The sequence below is a fragment of the Gallus gallus genome, chromosome 5 (genome assembly GCF_016699485.2).
Source record: "Gallus gallus isolate bGalGal1 chromosome 5, bGalGal1.mat.broiler.GRCg7b, whole genome shotgun sequence".
Classification (NCBI taxonomy): domain Eukaryota; kingdom Metazoa; phylum Chordata; class Aves; order Galliformes; family Phasianidae; genus Gallus; species Gallus gallus.
The window spans coordinates 28,047,540-28,069,209 of NC_052536.1; the positions used below are offsets into that span (position 1 = coordinate 28,047,540).

The 21,670-nt window shown below is 40.9% G+C and overlaps 1 protein-coding gene and 1 long non-coding RNA gene across 6 annotated transcripts in view; one reads left to right on the forward strand and one right to left on the reverse strand.

Annotated features, from left to right (window-relative positions):
- The window catches only part of RAD51B (RAD51 paralog B), a 342,294-nt gene that overhangs the window by 138,405 nt on the left and 182,219 nt on the right, over positions 1-21,670 (reverse strand). For all 4 annotated transcript variants that reach the window (XM_025151161.3, XM_004941707.5, XM_004941708.5 and 1 more), the window contains exon 9: positions 4,691-4,815. In XM_025151161.3, the coding sequence (XP_025006929.1) occupies positions 4,691-4,815 (125 nt within the window). The remainder of the gene's footprint in view (positions 1-4,690; positions 4,816-21,670) is intronic.
- On the forward strand, positions 10,490-21,540 carry LOC112532528. Of its 2 annotated transcripts, none has more exons than XR_006939524.1 (4): positions 10,490-10,832; positions 10,958-11,606; positions 11,725-11,845; positions 18,010-21,540. It is a non-coding gene; the product is annotated as an uncharacterized LOC112532528 (long non-coding RNA). The 2 variants fall into 2 exon arrangements; XR_006939523.1 differs by having other exon boundaries at positions 10,497-10,832; positions 10,958-11,408.

The following is a 21,670-nucleotide window of genomic DNA, read 5'->3' on the forward strand; positions in this document are numbered from 1 at the left end:
CACAAGTCCATTATGCAGAAAGCTTAATCAAAACAACAGCAAAATGAACACAAGTTAGGAAAGTGATCTACTCAAGTTTGAGCTCTAGCTACTTGTTAACCTATCTTATTTTTATGGCATCTTATCATTTGGTACTTTTGCTGGATTAAGTCACAATCATACTGTTTCAGTAACATCTGTTTATGCTACACTTGTGCATTGTGTCATTGCATGTGAACAGGATGAAACTCAAGGTCATATTGCTGCTTATGCTTGTATATGACCTATGGTTAAGCAAAAGATGTCTGTTGTGAGAGTTACCAGTCTAGAGACATTGTCATCAGAAAAATATAAGCTACTTATTTATCAATTTAAAGGATGTGGTTTGTATGCACACATTGAAATCTGAGCCTACAAAAACCTTCATTGCATCTTGATTCTAAAGAGTCAAAAGATGACAGGGGTGAGGCAGAAGTCCCTAAAGTAAACAGTCCTAGAAAAAAGTTGCTTTTTTTTTTTTCATGGAAGAGTTTACAGAGTTCAGATCAGTGCTCTTGGAGCCTTCCCACAGCTGTTTCTTTCAAAGCAATGTTCTTGGTAAAAAAAAAAATCTCACCTGAATAAAACTATCTTTCTGCAAAATTTCCTACCCTTTACATGACTCCATGTCATCACTATTCCTTGTCTTAAGAAGAGTCTGTGCTTTCACAGAGCTGATTTTCCATAGGATAAGCATATTATATAACCAGATGGCTTACAACAGATAAACACTTTATAACACTTCAATTCTGAAACAACCCAATAGCCACATCTCTTTTCTACCACTGCTTACTGAAGCTCATTATCCACTGTCATCTGCTGATTCTATTCACATCTACAAAATTGAATAAAGAATTGAATTATGCACATAATTTACATTACTACACACATGATTCACGTAGCATAAACAGTCAGCTTTTCTCAGTGCAGATGAAAGCTACTAAACGACACTTCATCTGTTCTAATACTTCTGCTAGAAATTCACATCCACAGCTCTCTTCTGTTCTTAAGGTACTGAAATTTCTTTTTCTGAGTCTCCCCACATCCTAGCTAGGCAAAAGACAGAACACAAAGAACCACAGTACATATCTCACACACAACTACAGGCAACCCATGCACATTCTCAGTCACCTTCTTTGGCAAAACACTGATTTCAACGCCCAGTTCTCCATGGGATTCTTCTTGTTCTAACCGTGTCAAAGACTGAATCAGCCCTGCTGAAGTAGGTGAAAAGTTTTCTGTCTGCATTGAAGGGACCACCTCCAGCTTCCCCATCTGACTTCAAAGGTATTTTAAGACTACTGAAAATACGTTTACACTGCTTCTTCTCCATCTTCATTTGGTTTAGTATGCATCTATGATCGTTACAAAATTAACAGAAGAAAACACACTAACACTGTATTTTATTTACAGTAGACCTTATTCCTTCCATTTCACAGTGATTTCAGCACATTCCATCACATCAGATTTCATTGCTTCTTTTTTTCTTCCCAGTAAACATTACCATCTCAAAGTAATTAGAAGTCTGCATAGAAGAAGGCTACAAACTTCCACTGAGCTCTGACACACAAACATTTGATTCTGTTTTCCAGATTTCATTACTGTACTCTCACCTAGATTATTAAGGTCAAAATTAGAAGGCCTTAAACTCAGACAGCACTTAGCATATGTTTCTTCCCCAGCCTACTTGCTTTGTTTGCAATTGCTTTACTTTTTGTGGTTTATTTGCTTCCCCTTTTTATAGGCAAAAACCTCAGCTGATGTTGTCTTAAACTAACTTAACTTTCTTAACTTAACTGTCTTAACTAACGACTACCATCAAGGTCTTACAAGGAGACATCAATCAAGTTTTATTCTGAAAGCTTAAGTCCCATACACATAGAAGTTCATCTCCACTCCCCTTCTCATCTCCTCGTCCTTCCCCACGCCAGCAAGCACCATGGTTACTTCGCCATCACAATTTTGGAATGCCTATTCAGGGCTTATTCATATGATACTGAACAGACCAAGACAAAACAGCTGGTGTGTAACCAAGGACACAACAAAAGTTATGTCTGGCATTAGTCAGAATAAGAGATGGCTTTCTGTTTTGTTTTAAGACTGAGTCACCATATACTTATCCATTTGAAACACTTTACCTGAAGCAGGAAAACAGCTGTACAACAACTACCTGGCATGGCTTGAAAGCCCTAGTCCCTCTCTCATATCTCAATCCTGAAAGTTCTTTCTTTAAAATACCACGCGATAACATTGATTTGTTATAAAATAACACTTAGTGCTTCCACAGCACTTTCCATCTGAGAATTTCAAAACATATTATAGCCATTAGTGTTACAATATGAGTCTCACAAATCCCTTGGAAACTATAAAATAAACCAGGCCCGTTTTAGTTGCCATACCAGATCTGGTCAGTGTTTCACTTAATCCAGCATCCTGCCTCTAATAGACAAGAATAAAATGTTAAATATAGCACGTCAACTTATTAAACCCTACCATGCTGTCCCCAAAAGACAGCTGAGCACACATGCAAACAGTAAGCTTGGAAGCCTGTTGACTCCAATTCAGGAAAGCAGGATCATTATAAGTATAGGAGTAACTGAGGAATCTCATAGTTTGTAGCACAGTCTTGTTAGTTTTGGCCCAACCTCAAAGGCCCTGCATGTTTACATATGGAATTCAGGAAAACACACGTCAAGGTTAATGACTTACAAGACTCCTTAGAGAGAACCAAGTATCACTATCCATATACTGGACAGATAGTAGCAAATTCCCTTTGTGAACACATTTGTGTGAAACCATTAATTTCTCCCACTTTGTCTCAAGCTCTTATGACTCCATACTGCTCTGTGCCTCGTGCAGCTTCAGCCCCACCTCAGTAGTCTGCAGACTGACTGCAGCCCACACTCGTGGATTCTGATGGCACAATTAATCCTAGAGAGGGCTGGAAACCTGCGCTTGTCCTCCCACCCGTGGCAATGCATCTGTGCTAGAGGAAAACAAAACCAGAATATGGGCTTTGGAAAGTGGGAAAAAGAGCAAAGTTCTGTTTAAGAAACCTGGTCCTCTCCAAGCAATAAAGCAAACCTAACTGATTTTAAGGCAGGCAGGATGTTCCAGAAGTTTCAATACTTTGCTGAATTGGCTGTTGTCTTACTAATGTTCAACAGACATGTGAAGGGTGGGGTGGAAAAAGGGGCAGTTGGCTGAAAAAACGGCTGCAAGACAAACAAAATGAAAGAATCTGTTACTCAGCTTTAAAAACTCCCGTGTAAGAATTCCATGCTTGACTTCCCCAGATTTGTTGCGTACTCTTTATGCCACCTGCTGCCTTGGCATTCTGTAGAGTTTCAGGTCTATGGAGTACTGCACTGCCCCTGAGCTTTCCCAGAACTCAATACTGGGTGACTGAGAACAAGCATCAAGCAATTCAGTGGGCTGCACTCTCCACGTTTCTTGCAAACTGCTTGCTTCAATCCTCCTTGAAGATTATATCGTCACATTTTGAAGAATACTACCCTCTGGACTCATGGCCCAGCAAATCTCAAGTGCTGATTTTGCTCTTGAGAGGCAAGACTTCCCAGCAAGGACAAGCACCCTGGCTCTACTACTATGCAAGTCAGATACAAGGGACGATCTCCCAGACTGTCACTGTGACCTCACCTCCTCCAGAGAAAAAGAAAGTAGAGCCAGGCAGTACTTCCTCAGGCAGTAAAGTGACCAAGGAAAAAGAACTCTTGCATTTGAAAGAAAAAAAAAAGTGCCTCAAAAAAGGTGTTGCATAACACCTTTTCTGACAGCACTCTTAAAGGACAAAACATCAGTAACATTAAGACCAAGGGTCACAGCCTTTGGAAAGAGTTACACCAATGAAAAATAGAACAGATGAAGCCAAAACAGATTAACCATGGATATCCCAAGGGACAGATGAAATCATATGTTATGGTGTTCTAAAAACAGAAAGAGTCATTCCCTCAATCAAACCCCATGTCTTGTCTCTTAGCTTCTTACAGGTTTTTTTTTTCTTTTTCTTTTTTCTTTTTGTTTAATTAAGAGGTAAATTAAGAGGTGGTCAGGCAAAAAAAGTACTATATTTCATTCAAAGGCACTTAGTCCCTCAGTGAAAGAGTGAAAGTGTCAGCTATCTCCTTTTTGCAGACGTACTTCTGGAAACTTGCTACCACACTTACTGCACAAAACAAGTTTGCCAGTACAGGCAGCAAGCCTCCACTTGCAAACAGTAGCTGCAGAAGATAGAGCACTCCCTATCCTAAGTCACAGAAGAAATTTGGCACAGAAGAGTGGGAAAGATGTGACAGCAAAAAACAGTCATGCTACCAAAAGGACTAGCTTCCCACTTCTGTCCCAAATACTCTGTGCAGGAAAACACTTCCAGGATTACCTTCATCTCCACAATATGCAATGCCCTAAAAACCTCAAGGAATTTGCATGCCTGTGCCAACACACACCAGATCCTGTGACTCAGATAAGCCCATTCTAACACAGGGAGGCACTGGAAGACTGGCCATCCCTGAAAAGCAAAGGACAGTGACCACCCTGCATCCCAGGTAGGTACTTGGCCCATTCTCACCGCACAGTACTTAACCATGCTGGCTGTCATACAGTTACCCACCTGGAGAACAACCGTTTGCGCGACTTATACTTAAGTTCTCACCTGCCTTGTCAGCAAGTCGTGATACTGCAGGATGAGTCTGGTGTTGACACTGTGACTCCATGTGTTGCCAAGTGCTGCTGTCACACAAGCAGATTCCTTCTTCCCGCTTCCAGAAGCTCCTGTAACTGATTATGAAAGAAACTGCATCAGGACAGCACTACAGAAAAGAATTCAGCATGGAAACTCTAATCAATCATCTCAGGCTGTCACAATTTTGTTTTTAACAGACGACAGTATTGCATGAAACTCCTAAATATCCGGAGGTGCACCGGAGCACACTTGTCTTGTTCTTTTCAGACACAAAATCCCCCAGCAAATCAGCTTCATATGGGCACAGTGAAGCAAGCACGACAGTGTATAACTCAATAACAAAAAGGGAAGTTTAAAGGAGCAGAATGTGGTACCACAATACTCTGATCCAGAAATGAAAATACTGTTTCACACAAGCAGGCATCCCTCGTGTTTTCTAAAATTTATGAAGAAGGGAGCCCAGTAACTGTAAATATCATTCTCATGTCTTGGAAATCATCTGAACTTTCTATAACCTTAAAGGAAAATGCAGTCTGCTGTGATCAGCAATGATAATGTAAAGTGCTTCCAGTAACGCAGCATGACCAAGCTTGCTGAACTGCCTTTTCACTTGATTTTTCTAGCACTGAAACCAGAGATCCCATTCATGCATGCACATCCGTACACAAGCAGAAAGGTGTCCAAGACCTGCATCTTTGCTTACTACAAATTCTGCGTAAGATGAACAGATAGATGGTTATGTTACTTATACTTCAAATGACACTTTAAGAACGGAGTGCGAAACAGGCAAATCAAAGAAATTTGGAAACAAAATCCAAATTGTTTGGATTTACTTGCAGATACGCAAGATATATATGTATATGACTGCAACGTGCAGATACACATGGTAATCTGAAAGTTGAAAACAGTTTGTGACAGTCAGTGCATGAAGTTTAAAAGTGATGAGTGTTGACCTGAAGTTGAATGAGAGAAAGCTGGACTTAAAGTCAGGGAACTTCCTGTCACCTGCCACAAAACGAAGGCAACAAGAACTGCAGCATCTATTAGGCAAAAACCAAAACTGCTTCCCCAGGACAGTGATAAAACCCTTGATAAGTGACTCAATTTAAGTTACATCAGACAAGACCTTGAGAAAAAAAACAGTGGAAGAAAGTAGATTATATAATAGGATCAGACTAACTTCTACACTCTCATAGAGTCGGTCACAGAGCTAAAAGAAATCCTTCACCTTGCTTACAAGGTAGCTGATGTTTCACATGGCAAAAGTAGACTAGGAAAAGAGTATTGCAATGACTGCATTACAGACTGCAGAAAAGTCTTATGTTTCTGTCAAAGCTATCAGCAGTGCAACAAAGTAAACGTTGAAACTCAAATAATGAGTACTAGGTTTGGGAAGAAATACTGTACTGAGCTGACAAAGTTATCTCGTGTCCCAGCAGAGCTTCTGGAAGATTCAGGCTAAGACCCTTCACTGCTTTTACATTTGTAAGGTTGCGTAGATTTTGTTACTTTCTCCCTCCAACTACTCAGAGCAGAAACATCATTACTTCATTCACTAGAGCTTTTATTTTGGAAAAATATCTAGAAAAGGCAATACCAAGAAGCACACAGCAAAAACCCTTATTTGGATCACTACTAGTAGCTTGCAAATAATCACAAGAGAGAATGCATTACAGAGGAAAGTAAGCAGGCTGGAGACAATGGCCTGGGGTCACTGCAGTGCACTCAAGGACTCATCTGTAGACCTCCAACCTGCCCTCTTCCCCGAGGGACTCAGGTTTGTAGTGACATCATCAGAATTTGGATTAGGTCTTTAAATGTTTAGAGTGTACAAAAGCAGCACTTGGCAAAGCACTTGGTTCAAGCCCATAGTTTGATAGGAGCCTGGACTCCATACTTGGGAGTTTCTTCCCCACCTCCCATGGTAACTCACTGCAGCATACACAATAACCACTTCTCCTGAACAAGATGTATTCCACTTTGAAAGCAGTCTACCGTTCTTCCATCAAGCAAGGATGGCTGCTTTCCTTTCCTCAGAACAAAAGGTACCCCTACCTTGATAAGCATCAAACTTCTGCATGAATAACTCATGGCTGGAGCACCTAACTGGAAGTTTCAGTATCAAGAATGCTATTCTGTTAATTAGTCTAACAAGACTGTATTGGGAAGGTGGATCTACTGACAATAATATTTTCTCTTCATCTTCATTTCTCTCACCATTCCTGATTTAATTTGCCTGCTGGAGGAGAGAATAGATCCAAGTGTTAAAAGCAAGGTGCTGGGAGGTCTGTATTCCATTCCATTATTTAAACCAAGTTACTTAATTAAGTTCATTAAGTTCTGCAAAGTGCTTTCACCTCAAAAGTAAAATATCATTACTGTATAAAGAGGGTACAGGAGAATAAAAGAAAGGGAAGCCGCTTTAAGGCTTTGCAATCCTTCCCTTGTCACGTGGAATAAGATCCAAGTTTCTCCTGTAGTTGATGCTGTCCTTTCTCACAAGCTAGCAATGGGTAGGAATCACAAAATTCAGCTGGGGCAGCTCAGGTGAGCTCTGGTGGTATGGAGGTGTCCCCTCACAGCTGATAGGAGTGTACTCCTGCACACAGCTGGGAGGCCCCGCTCACTTCACAGGGCGAAGTTCTCCCATACTGAGGGGACATCAGACACTACCTAAGTAGTTATTTGCTGGCTTTAAGCAGCTGCAGTTAACTGTTTGGAGTCTGTTGATATACAAGAGGTATCACTCCATAATGATTCCTAATTCTGCATTTCTTGCAGGCCTAAAACCTGTATCAAAGTGAAGCATTAGAAGCATAAGGCTTGTGGCAAAACAAGCAAGCTAATTGCTGTGTTAATTTTATCATACAGGAGAAAGCCTACTATACCACACTGTATCAGCCCGTCTGAAGAGGATGGTTTTTGTGACCCATTTTTCCAAGCGAATCCTTTCCTATGAAGTTATTCAAATTCATGACTGGTGCAAAGTGGTTAGTAAGCCTGGAGCAAATTTACAGTGAAGACTTTACAGGGTGGAAAGGAATGCCTCACAGGAAAGATTTCCAGTTTATAAGGGATACTCCTGCAATGTGATGCATTGGGCAGAAGGAGCAGCACATCAGCAAGTGAGCTTAATGGAGGGGAAGCAGCACCAGCCTTGCAGAAAAGTTCAAGGACAGTGACAGTATGCACTTCTTTCCTTCATCTTGCTATGAACACAAAAAGACAGCAAAGACATCAGAAGAAGGAAAGAGGATATACTAAGAAAATATATGCAAGCATGGCCTTAAAGAAAATCCCAAGTTTGTCTTTTCTTTTATTCAAACACTACTTAGTCATTCATGAAAAGCACAAGGAAAATAGACATAAAACTGCTTAGAGAGATGGTGATATTTTTCAGTAAGCATTGCCTTGATCTTCCAAACTCTAACATTTTCATAGAGATGGGATAGGCCAACCTTGGCCCAAGAACAACCTGGCTTCTAGATGCTCCCTGGCTCTAAAGGATGTAGGTCTCTGCTCAGAAGTCCTCCCACTGCCCATCCCGAAGCACTCAGAGAGGCAGAGAATAGCAGGTCCCAGCTGGCAGGCAGCACCTCCATCTTGCCAGCCTGGTCAGTGTAGCGCTCATGCTGCAGTCAGTCCTGTCACTGCTGTTTCTGCTCAGGATACGGTAGATACAGGGAGCTCAGGGACAGAGAGAAAAAAAAGGGGGTGGGGCTGACAATCTAATGAGAGAGAGGTGGAAGATCTCAATTCACGGTGGGACAAAAGGAGGACAATAAATGTGGAAAGTGGGTGGGTGTGCAGAAGCACAGAGGTAGGATCCTAGGAGAGGGAGATGAGAGTGCACAGTAGGAGGTATGAGAAGACCTCCATACAAACCCTTCTCTATTTATTCAGATCCAGCTCAAATGAAAGGCAGCAGTGACTTGGATTCCAGTAAACACTTTTTTCCTTACAGTAGTACCAGCACTGGAGGGATCAAAGGGCACATCGGTAGACAGGACTGCACTAGGTACCCTGTTCTGCTGTCTCCTGGGAAGCTGGGCTCTTCAGGGCACCACCAGAGACACTGGTAGTGACTTTGTCTGCTCTGGAAAGCAGGAACAAGGCAAGAAACTGTCTCCTTCACTCTCACTCAACAGCTGTCATAAGTGAAAATAAAGCTTCTTGTGGTTTGGGTCAAATGCAAAGTGAATGACTCTGCACAACCAGGGGAGAAACAAACCAATGAAGAAAGGGAGATTCTTCAACTGCAATGCTACCTCCACACAGAAGCTGTGGTGCACATTTTCTGGGCTCTGATGCCTGGCAGAAGCTGTCAGTGGAATTAGGCAACAACACTCAGTCCACTTAGACACAAAGGTTGGATTCATTTTGTCCAATTTCCCCATCAGTGCAATTTAAATGAACCTCCATAAAGACATTCCTTATCACTGAGATTAATGCCACAGACAGTCTGAATGGGGATAGTAGGTTGCAATCTCTGTAATTTCATAATTCAAAAATCTTTTTTCAATCAATGCAAAAAGGGACTGATATACATTATGACAGTGAAGTGACAAAACACAGAAGCTGCCAATCCCCAAATTTCAACATAAAATCATCTTGATGACAGCCTCATTTATCAAAAAGGAGGAAAACCCCCTCCAAAAGTACAGAGAAAATATTTATAAAGAATTAAACTACTGAGATCGACAGAAACGGCACATAACAAAAACAGCACATCTTGCAATAAGAAAGTACTTTCCCTCTCTCTCAGGCAGTGTAGTTTTCCTGCACGGACGTTCTGGTTCACTGGTAGAGCTCATAAAGATCACTGCTTTTCACCTGCATTGCATTTAGCCTGCATTTTTGGTGCAGATCTCTAACAATGACACCAGAAGGGGAAAAAAAAAAAGAAATAAAAAAAACAAAAACAACTTCCTATCTATTTTTTCCATCTTCACCTCTTCAGAAAGTACAAGTATAAAAATACCCAATGGTGGAAAAACCCATCGCATAGTAAAAATACAACCCACAGGACAAACTCATCTGTGAAGTAACTAACCACAGCTTTCTTCAAACTCCCACTCACTGACTTCTGCCATTTCAGCCTTTCTCTGCAGTGTTCTCTTTAGGCAAAAGGCAATTTTGATTCTTTTACTCCACACTGGTGTCCATCTCACTCTGTACTGGTCAGCCACGGTATGTCCCAAACCCTTCCTGGCATACACTCTCAGCACACCCTGAACTAAGAGGATATGACTGAGGATGATAAAAACTGGGTCCTTTAAAACAGTACTAGGCAGACTACCATTTATGATTATCCACTTGAGACAAAGCACATCTACACATACCCAGGCAATCACCAAAGGCGAGTTACTAATTTGTATGGACACTAAAGAAAACGTTGCTCTCTGTTCCAGCTGCACAGTCCTGTTTCACTTAATGTATTATGCAGGCATCCCAACAGCTCATCTTTGGAGAAAAATCAAAACTTACTTGCTGGAATACACCATCACCTTCATATAGTCTTTTATTACTTAGGACATATGGCAGGAAAGCCAGCTATTGCAAGAATCAAGCATGGCCACCAAACTAGCCATGTGAAAATTCTCTCTTTTCAACTGCTTATTCTCCTTGTTTGACTAAGAGGTAATCTGGCAATTTTACTCCCAAGCAACACTCAGTTCTAAACCTGTAGAAAAAAACTCCCAAAAGATTAATTAAAATTTTAAGTAATCAGAAATAAAAATAAGCAAAAATATTTTAGGTTGAAGCTGAAATTGTCAATGGTAGGTAATTTAGCTCTCCTGTTTTTGAATGGCATAGCCAATAAAGCATACTTAAAGAAAGCAATTAAATATAGCACCTTACTAACCCCAAAGTTTAAAAAAACCAAACAGTTTCAATGGAATTTTTTTTAACCAGCTCCAGTGCACAGCTGTGTTACTGCTGCAGAAGCACAGAGCCTACTGAGACTGTGCTGAAAGGGCTGTTCTGATTCTGCCACTGAGAGACAAAATTGCCACTTAGACTCCAGCTGCAAATGAACGAGACAAAAAGAGAATGAAATTGCTTCTAATTTTGGACAGCATGGTTTGTTTATATCCTATATGCCAAGCAGGTGAGTTTTCACACCTTTTTGTTTACCACTATATAGTTCTGTGCATCTGTGTAAGTGTTGTGGGTATTTTTACAATGTTAATCTGATGTTCCATTAGAAATAAGGTTCTTTCTGCTTTTTTACAGCTATTTTATTACTGTAATTGCAACAGCTCCTAGAGCTCTCATCTGCAATACGTAAGGACCATATAAGCAGAAGAAAAAAGACAGCTCTGACCTAAAGATCTCCTCTTCATAAGAACCTCCATTTAGAAGTCTGTTAGCTGCTGATGATTATTCCCCACTTAAAAGCAATCCTCCCTGGAGAATGATGGAAAATAAACCAATGTGATAGTCCAGAATGTTGGGTTTCAGTATTCTCCATGAAACATTAGGAGCCTTTTCAAACAAGCAATATTAATCACTACCCTATCGTGAAAAATCAGCTCAGACCTCAATCCAGGCCAAAGATGTAGGAAGGGTCCTCCAGAGAATTGGCCGGATGCTGCCTTGTTTTTATCTCTCCCCATTGCTGCTGACCAGTGTGCCCAGTATCACCAGTGTGTGCTGCACCAGCAGCTCACATTCCCTGACCTCGGTGAGTTCACGTTGATTCTGTTTTGAGCTGAGAGAGACAGACAGAGAGGGAAACACACATGCTAGTACTGAGTCTCTTGTCTGCTGACCTAATAAAGGAACTAACATTAAGAAATGAGAAAATCCAGCTGGTCTGATTTCTTGCTAGACAATCTACCAGCCGTGAAAAAAATGCTCAAGTCTCAGGAGATGTGCAGAGGTGAGAAGGCAGCTGGTGGTTTATAGCACCTGAAACAGAACCCAAAACAGGGAGTCAGCGTGCTTGGGAACGGATACTTTCTTTATAGCAGTGTACATTTTTCTTTCTGCTTCTGCAGCCTGACAGTGTACCACAGACTGATTACTTTCTGGACTCCACTGCTCTGCACTTTGACTGCAAGTGACTGAATAAGTCATTTGGTGGGAGAGATGGCGAAGGCCAAGTAGAAGACAGTGGTTGTAAGTTGATTTTTTTTCTGTAATCAAGACTAAATACCTTTTTCCTCAGCCCACCCTCCTTGCTAATAACAGAGCTGGAGAAATTTTAGGAAAACTAAAACCTAAATCTGTCCTAAATTTACACTGTTTTTTGTATCCAGAGTTCTTTCACACATTGCTCACCACTACAACTTAAAGGAGCTTCTTCCCTCTAACACGTCCTCTGCAGTCACTTCTTCCTGCCTCTCCAAGACTAGAAAGATAGAGTCCTGAGCCATTGACAAAAGCAGGGGAAAAAAAAAAAAGGCAGGAATTCTGCCTGCCTGCAAAGGATGCATAGGCTGAAAAACAAAGCTTGCCCAGTCATGGTGTCTGGCAGTGTTAGGGCCCTGTGAACACGAAAATGCTTTTAATTATCACCTCACCAATCACACTACAAGTTATTGCTGGCTTTTTTTGTTGTTGTTGTTAAGTTCCCTTGGGGAATTAAACAGATCATGATATTAATCAGAAGGCACGTAGGAGAGAGGGGGCAGAACGCTAGAGTTACACGTGTGTTGGCCCCTTAAGGCTTGAATAAAGAACGAAGATTTAAAATCACACTGTCAAAGCAACTGAAGCCTTGCATGCTGCAAGCCTCAGCCCTCTGACCTACACAGCCGTGGCATTATAGTATCTGATTTTCCCAGGATGCTTAATCTCAGCTGTTAAACTTCATCAGTCTCTGCCAGTGTTTACCCATCATCTGGATTTGCCACTTCCGAACTTTCCAGGCTAGAACCAAATGAGCCAGCTGCTACACTCCTCCCTGACGAGGACAAAAAAAAGCCTCCAACATAGCTGTTCAAGACTTCCAGACTTCAGACTGTTAAGTCCCAGAAAGACAGAACAAAAACCAATACAGCTGGGGGGAGGAGAGAGAGATGGAATTTTGAAACAGCAGTGAGCTTCAAAACGCAGTGCACAGCATTATGGTCATTGTAGGATACTGCGGTCTGAGACACAGACTGTATTCCCACAGTCTACATTTTTTCCATCAAATACATTCTGGTAAAGAAACAGTGTCTTGGCAGCTTAGCTGTGGTACACACAAAACTGACACAGCGCAGACAAAAGCAGCAGCGTTTCAGGCAAGGTAGGAGCCAGTCTGCAAATGAACCTTAAATTACATTTGAGAGGCAGGGCGCAAAGGGTGAGGGGGGTAGAAAGGACAGAGTCAAGTTTTGAACACACATTGAGTTCTCCATCAAAGCAACCCATAAATGAACCAATTAGCGCTACCATTCTGAGGGTGTTTCTGACACGGCTGTCTACTTCCCAGAGAGTAGCCTGATGGCATGTCTGCATGCCAGACGGAAAAGGACAGTAGGGGTATGTAAGCTAGTTTTAAATGAGCACTGAAGTCTGCCTCGGCAAACATATTCTGCTACGAAGCCACAGAGGATGTTGCGCTGCTGCAGCCAACCCACCACGTGAATTAGCTCAATTAACGCGAGTGCTCACAGTGGCACATGCAGCCACTGCACCTTTCCCAAAATACTCAGCAGAGGCTAAAAAGCCTTAGCAAACAACAGCTTTTGATCACTGGCTTGCTCTCTGCACTTGAACCGGTGAATTAAGTTATCTATCTGTCCTCCATACTCCTAGATACAGGATTATTTCAGCCTCCTTCAGGATTATTTTCAAATCCCAGTGAATGACGACTTCTTGATGTAAAAGGTTGGGACATCCAATAATTTAAGAGTTCAGGGTGGGGCAGTTAACCACAAGGGTTATGTGTTACAACCTTTTTCGAATGCAAACTGAGTAAACTGCTTTAATTTGCATTATGACCACAGTCATTTATCTGAAAATTTAAGCCTATGCTGTTCTTAGCATCAGCCACACAGTTAACAATTATAACAGTTCCCTCCAGGTGTAAATAAAAACAATAGTCCTAGAGCTGTACAGCTTGGATCACGAGCCAACGTTAGCAAAAAATGAAATTCCAAGATGAAACAATTCTCTTTCAGCCTGCAACAAGGAAGCAGAGGTCAGCCAAACATTTGGGGCCTAGAGATGATGGTTTGCAAAACTACAGCTGCTCACATCTGGAGTTCAGATTTGGCCAAACTCTTAGTATTATCCATCACAAAAAAGAAAAAAAGAAAAACAAAATGAAAAACAATGAAACACCACAAAACAAATTAAAAGAATATTTTTGTTATTTGATAAGGAGAATAAAAGTTAGGAAATATAAAAAAAGGTACGTGCAACTTTAACTCTGCCTATCAAATGCAGAATAAGGGTTCTTATTTTTCACACCAAATAGCATCAGGGCTGGCTGTGGAATTTCTTAACTTGCATTTAACCACAAGTCTGTATTTGCCAGCATCCCTCTCACTGGCTGCACCTATCTCCCAGCAGAGTGGGGCCTGTGCCAGGCTGATGCCCATCTGCTCTGCTTCCTTTGCTGGCCTGGCAAACCTCACACACTTAGACAGCATTCAGAATGAGCACCTTTACAAGGCTGAAAAATCATATATATATATATGCAATAAAATATATTATTGTAAAAATATATTGTAAAGGCTGAAATATACACATTTACTTCCCTACATAGAGAACGTTAAAAAGAACAACAGGGTTCTAGCTGCCCGCCCCCAGTGACCCAGGCCTTGCAGGAGACCCATAGCCCACCCAGCTCTCCTCACACTGCGGTTCCCATCCAAGCCCTGAGGAGGTAGATTCTTTTCTTGTTCTCAAAAAGCAATGACTCGCTTTATCTCCAAATAACCAAATAAATTCAATTTTGGACAAGAACCAAGACTGGAAAATTTCATGCTGATAAGCTGTTTCTGACTGAACGCAGAGGGTAAGAAGGGAAACAGTTATACAGCCTTAACTATAGGAGGTTCCTTCCATTACTGCTATAACACAAAGTATTCCAAGACGTGCCAAGTTTTTGCTGTAGGCTGCACCAGGCACCAACATTACACCGAAGCGCTCCGTGAATGCATAAATCCCAAGCAATCTCTCACTGCAGCGACTCTTCTCTCCTGAGATGTATTACATTTTTTTTAAAGTCAGTGAAAAACAAAAAACTGGAAAATATCACTTTTAATCCTTAGGCTACAAAATGGTTGAACCCCCCAGGGGCAAGGCGAGGCCAGAAACAACTTTTTTTCCCCCTTTTTTTCCCAGATTTGGGGGTGGAGGGGAGGGCAAGGGGAAAGGCAGAGAGCAAAGAGTGCTTGGTTTCAAATAGCAACATTGTCCAAAAGGGTGAAAGGGAACAGATGGCCGTGGAGAATGCAGCCTCAAAGCTCCAAAGAAAAGGGCTATTTTGACAGATCTCGCTGTTTCCTATTCAAGCATGAACACTCTGGCATGGGGAGTTAAGACGATACAAGGAACAACCTCTGTTCCCAGCAACTGACTATGGGCAACTGGCCTCTGAAGCTCTGAGAAAAACAACATGAGACAGACAGACAAACAGATATGGCAGCAAGCCCAGATCTCAGCTATCAGGAAAAGGGAGGGGGAAAAAAAAAGAGGGAGTGGGGGAGGAAAGCAGAAAGGCTAGAAACAGCTGCCTTTTCCTGGCTCCAGCGCAGAGCATTAGAAAGAGCCTGTCCAGCCTTTCTCATCTTCCTTTTCAGTGAAACTTCTTGAAGGGGTCACCCTCAAGCTGTTGGTCTTTGCCCTGAGGGGAGGTGAAAGAGAGGACAGATCACAACTCGTGGAACTCAGTGAAACCTGCTTCCTTTAATCACAAAGACCTCCCTCCAGCTAGCTAAGAGGAACTTTACATGTAAGAAAGCATAATTAATTCTAGATTTTTGCATTCAAAAAGGTTGAGAAATTTAAAGTTGTGGCTCCCACAGTACGCGTAATTTGTTTGCACAGTATACGGCAGCGAGCCATTACAGAGGAGGGCAGGGAGAATTGTATGCACTGTGGGAAACGGCTCGTGTATGTCCTGACTTTCATCGATCCTCATCAAGAGAGCTCAGCAACAGCTGTTTCATTCACTGATGCTGTGCACGTAGTATCAGGCAGATTACAGTTTGGAAGGTCAGCTTCACATCCATTCCCAACATTTACAGCAAGACCTACGCCACTCAGAGCAACCAGGCTTCGCTATCAGTGTCGAATGGCAGGAATGAATCTGTGTAAATTTCTAATTTGTATACAATTCTTGGTTTTTTGTTTTTGTTTTTAAGAGCAGTGCACGCTACACGGTTTTTCCCAGCCTATCCTTGTCCATGGGCAGAACCCCTGCGCAGCACCTTCCCCTCGTGCTGTATATGGGACAGAAGCAGTGGCAGCCTCGTGCAGGAACTGGAGGGAGGAAAAGAGGGGGCCCTGGGTGCAAACATTAACTATCTCCCCAACTCTTCCCTGGGGCAGGGCAGCAGCTATCATCCCATTTTTAATATGCTCTTTTTAAAGAAAATCACTGAAGGAAAAAAGATAATAAAGAATCGTGGGTGTTCACATGCCAGAACTCAGTATGAAGAAATGCAAATGCTACACGCTGATCCTATCTGGGCCTTTGTTCCCTCATCTGTGAAACAGCATTTGTTAACTTTAGTCAATAAATACTAAACACACAGAGAAACAGACACCAGCAACAAATCAACCTTAAAATCCTCAGGCTCCAAAGGAATCCAAATTATTACCAAAGTCTTGGCTTTCTACACTATGTAAATGCTTTTTTTGTTTGTTTGTTTTCATTAAAGATATCCGTTACAGCTATTATTACCTCTAATTGTTAACTTATAACTAAATAGATAGAATCTGGCTGTTAGAGGTAGTAAAAAACAATAAAATACCTTATTTAGGTTAAATCAGATAAAATCTGTCTATTTTCTTCCTAATTGTTAGCTTCCTGAACAGAAAAAAAAAAACCTGCTTCAGGCAATCCTTAACTAAGGGAATCTCCAATATTGATTATTGAGCATTAATGAAGTTGGATTTGCCTTTCTTCCCATACTTCCTTGAGTACAGCCAACCTCGAACAATTGCGCAGTAGTTTTCATTCTGCTTGACTTTTGTTGTTTGTCTCCTCCTGTTCTCTGTCACTGTCAATGTAATGAACAAGGCTCACAAACTGATTCTGTCACACTGCAGGACAGGTGGTCCCTCAGTATATTCCCACACATTCCAAATATTTTAAGTGTTTCACATCTGTTGTCTAATGCATTTTCAGTTCCCCACCAGAACAGTAGGGGATGAAAACAAGAAGTTATATATAACACAGTAACTGACCTTTTATGCCACACGAGTTCTGTCTTTTTGACAAGATGATAGATTTCAAAAAAAGAGCTCAAACGTTACTTGGTACATCATTAAAAAAAGCCTGGCAGAAAAGATAACTTCAGAATTAACGTATGGTTGTTGTAATAGCACAGATGATAAACTTGAGTATGTGCTTTTTTTGTTTGTTTCTTTAAGCACAGCGTACGCTGCATTTAAGGAAAATTTAAAAGTTAAGGAATTAAGGTGATTTACACTTTCATGACCGTACAAACCATTGTTTAAGAAAAACCACACACAACAAAACCCAAACCATGTCCCATACTCACTAATAAACAATGTGGGTAAGATTTTATATAAGTGCTTTGGTACGGCCTACAGAGCAGCATGTAGGGAAACACTGACTGATTCTTCCCTTACAAGAATGAACCTGATCAGATGTACTTTACAAATACACGTCTGCAAGTAATTCTCCTCACTGATGAACAGGGCCACTGGTCAAGAAGTGAGACCAAGAAATGAAAAGCACTCTGCGTGTCTCAACTACTAAGCTACCATTCAGGAAGCAAAAAACAACTGCCAGGCTGTAGCTGGACAGGTAGTGAGGATTAACACTTTCATTGAGAGCAAAAATGTTGAGATGGCAGTAACTACATAGAATCACGCAGTTGTGAATGTTTTGCACCTCAGTGCAGAAGCTGGCATGCCCAGCTCTACCCGTACTGCGGCTCCGTTGGGTACTGCCTTGCTACAGACTGTGACGGGAGACTGTCCCCTGCTGCATGACCAATGTCATGTCCAATAACATAATGGCATTCCTTCAAGCTCTTTGCCAGTGTGACTAAATCATGAGAGATTAGCAGTCTAATTGAGATCTCCACAGTTATGTAATACAAATAAATGGATGGTTCTTTCTTTTTTTTCTTTCTTTATTTTCTTTTAAGCGAAAAAGAAACCTGTTCCAAGCCAGAGATTACTATTTCCTGGAGTCTCAGCATGACAGACCCACAACCTCAGGAGAATTAACATCACTGAGTGACTGCATTCAAACACTACCAGGACGTGCAGCAAATGCCTTGGCATTTGGAAGTTAAGCATTTAAGCAAACTTACCTCAATTCATACTGGAAGGCAACTACCTTTGTGCAGGCCTAGAGCAATGCTGACTGCAAGGCTCAATATCTTATCAGTAAATAGCAGCAACACAGTGCTGGATAAGAGCGCGCATGGAGATGATGCCTTTGCTGGGAACACAGTGGGCATACAGAAAGTAGAACAGACCCAGGAAGAAGGCATTTTCAGCTTTCTTTTTAATAGTGCCGAAGTTGTTCCTCTTACTATAAATTCCAAGAGGCCTCTGGTAGGCTGGTACTACAGCGAGAAGTGGAAAGAGAGGAAACTGAGAAATTAACATCAGGGAGTACACCAGGCTGCGTCCAAGAGGTGAGAATTGTGAGACTGTCACTTGACTTGCAAACCCAATGTTTCTAAAAAATAATTTGGAAGCACAGATGTTTAACTCAGTGAAACAAAGGACTGCCAAAGGCTGAAAGATCACCAAAAAGTTAGAATAAAAGCTGCAATTATGTACAAAAAGTGCATTTTTCATTTTCACTCTGCAACAAATTTCAATAGCCAAGATGATAATTTCACGAGAACATGCAGCATGGCCAAAGGAGTCCCCACACTAGGTTTCAACCAAATTACTGCTAACAATACCTTGTACTTGTGCATAGGCTTTCTAAATCTTTAAACTGAATTCTTCTAAAGAAAATAAGATTTAATGCATTTTCACCAGTATTACAGGAAATAAAATATCATTTTCTATCTTTCCAGAAACAGAAAGCCTCTGTACTCTATTCCAGGATGTACACAGTGTATAGACATGTCACTGGATGACTTTACACAACCAACCACTTCATAGGCATACAGCTGGCCCCTTCAAAGTGCTCTGCAGTCCAAACAAAAGCTTACTTTGGGGGATCTCATTAGACAGTGCATCAGACAGTCCATCTAACAAACACTTCAGGAGAAAGCCCTTGTATTGAATTACAAATTACTGTCCTGTAATGTATGGTGCAGAGCTTCAGAGGTAAGCTCAAGCTGCCTTTAGAGCATGAGGAGTTCATCTGGCAGAACACCATACTAACACTGATAAATTGTTTCTGATATTTGAGAGAACAGCTGGGTTCCTTTATCAATTTTTATAAGGTATTATCTTGGTTATTGCCACGGTATTACCTGTGGCTTCATTAGCTCCTCCATGTTCAGTTCTTATCTTTTTACTTCCATGGCAGACAACTAAAAAGCCCAGCAGTGCAGAGAGAAGCTGTAGTTAGTGAGGACATGACAATCTTTCCACAGAAAACTATGTTTGATCTTGTTTCTTTCCATGATGTTTTCACAGCCACTGATGACCCCAAGGCAACATTAAGAGTGTAAAAATGGAATGTGAACAGTGAGGGGAGATGGAATCCCAAATAAATATATATTTTAAATTCCAATTTTCTGAGTCTATTAAGGTAGAGTAATATTGATGTAGCCATAGCAACTTAAGGTAATAGATTTATCAAACTTGCTTTGCTACTTCAATTTAAAATGCATGATGTGAACACTGGATCAATTGTTATGTGACTCTAAGCAGCCACCCGATCTTGCTATGTATTTTGAATCCATCTAGCTGTAATAGGTACATAAGTTCTTCTTATCTGCAATGAATTCCTGTAAATCATACAAGTTTTTTTTTTGTATGTTTCAGCTGAGACCAGATAAGACAGCAGATAACTCCAGACAGAGCGTTCCACACTTGTCTCAGCCTCCCTGCTAGAAAACTACAGGATTTTAAATATATATTCTTGTATTATAGAAACAAAATAAACAGCTGTAAAAATAGCCAAGTCATCAGGCTTTCAACCTCCAGCTCTAGTATGAGCTGCCAACACCCTTACAGTTTTCATTTCTATGTGGTTTCTCAGAACTGGAAGCAGGCTACATCTCAGGACGTAATTTTACTAAGTTGTTTTCCTGATACTGTCCCTGGAAAGACAAATGGCATCTACAAACATTAAGGATCATTCCTACACTTCTTTTCCAATGTGCACACATTATTATTCACGTGAGGTGATACCTACAACACTGTCAATCAACTGAGTCTGGATTTCTTTTTTTCCTGTGTCAAAGATAACAGATAAATCATCCAAATGACTTTAAGCCTTTACATCACATTAACAGAGGATTCACATCAAATTAATAGAGGATAACGTCTTCTCCCAGTTAAAGGTAGCACTCAGTATGATTTAATTTGTATTTTAAGGACTTCATTCCTCACTCCTTCATTCCTCTTAAGTTTGAGATGGCAACATTAACATTTATATAATCACATAAAATCATAATCACATAAAATCTGCAAAAACTGCAGCTTGGGTTGAAAAGTGAAAAAGGCGAAAGAAATTTGAAGAAAATGCTATGCTACAGCATCCACTTCATAACAAACAAGACTATATGACACATGAACAACTAATACACTGTTTTACTAATATATTTGTTGCTTTCACCAGGAGAATGGCTACAGGTTGATAATTATGCTAGCAGCACCTTGCAAGCAAGGACTGTTCCGTAGGTCACGTCAAATCTGTCCTTCCAATGCTAACATTGCACTGAAGGTTCTGCAGATTCAAACAGAGAAGCAGAGCTAGCACACGTGCACATCCAGTGCGTGTGGAATTTTTCCAGCATAACTTAATTGCCAGAAAGTAATGCTAGTCATTAACCAATAATGTAATTCAAGGTATCTCTGCTTTATATACACATTTAATCCATCCCTCTCCAATGAAAAGCACTGTGGCTTCACTAGTTGTCTTGGTGTCAGTGAAGCCAACTGATTCCTACTTCTGGAAAAGAACATCATTGGAAAATTCACTCTGCCCAATGTGACAAAAGACAGAATCCATCTATACCACATAATAGAAACAGCTAAGTGCTGCTTTTTCACCTCTTCTTGAGCTGTCTGCCCTATCTTTGGCATAAACTCTAAAGTTTGAATGATCTGAAAGTGTAATGTAATCAAACTTCTTCACACTTGGGTTAGAAGGATATAAAACAAATAACTTGAGCAGTATGGTAGAGTATAATCCCTGGGGAATTCTAAGCATGCTTCTCAAGTAGAACTTGTAATGAGGTTGTGAGCCCTTGACTTTGAAAAGAATGCTGATTAAAAAGTAGAAAAAGTACTTCAGTAACTCAGTTGCCAAGTAAGAGTATGATTAAAGGTACTATCAACTTGACATTCACAATAAAGCACTGAATGTGGACTAAGTGGTATCTTAGTGAATGTGCTGAACAACTTCATTTTCTTTCTTGTGAAACCAATTTCAAATTTAGTCCTTGCGTGAGCTCTCAGAAAAACTCTACACACTGGCAGAAAGTTTCTGTAATTTAAATACTGACAACTGTGAAATTCAGAGCTAGTCTGCAAAAGTACACAGGCATATCTCAAAAGCTTACATCCAGTCTCCTCTGTGAGGAGAGGAGAGTCTCTTCTGTAGCAGAGAATTTGCTCCATCAGCAAAAAAAATGGTGGCCCAAATAACGTAGAAAAATGAACTTC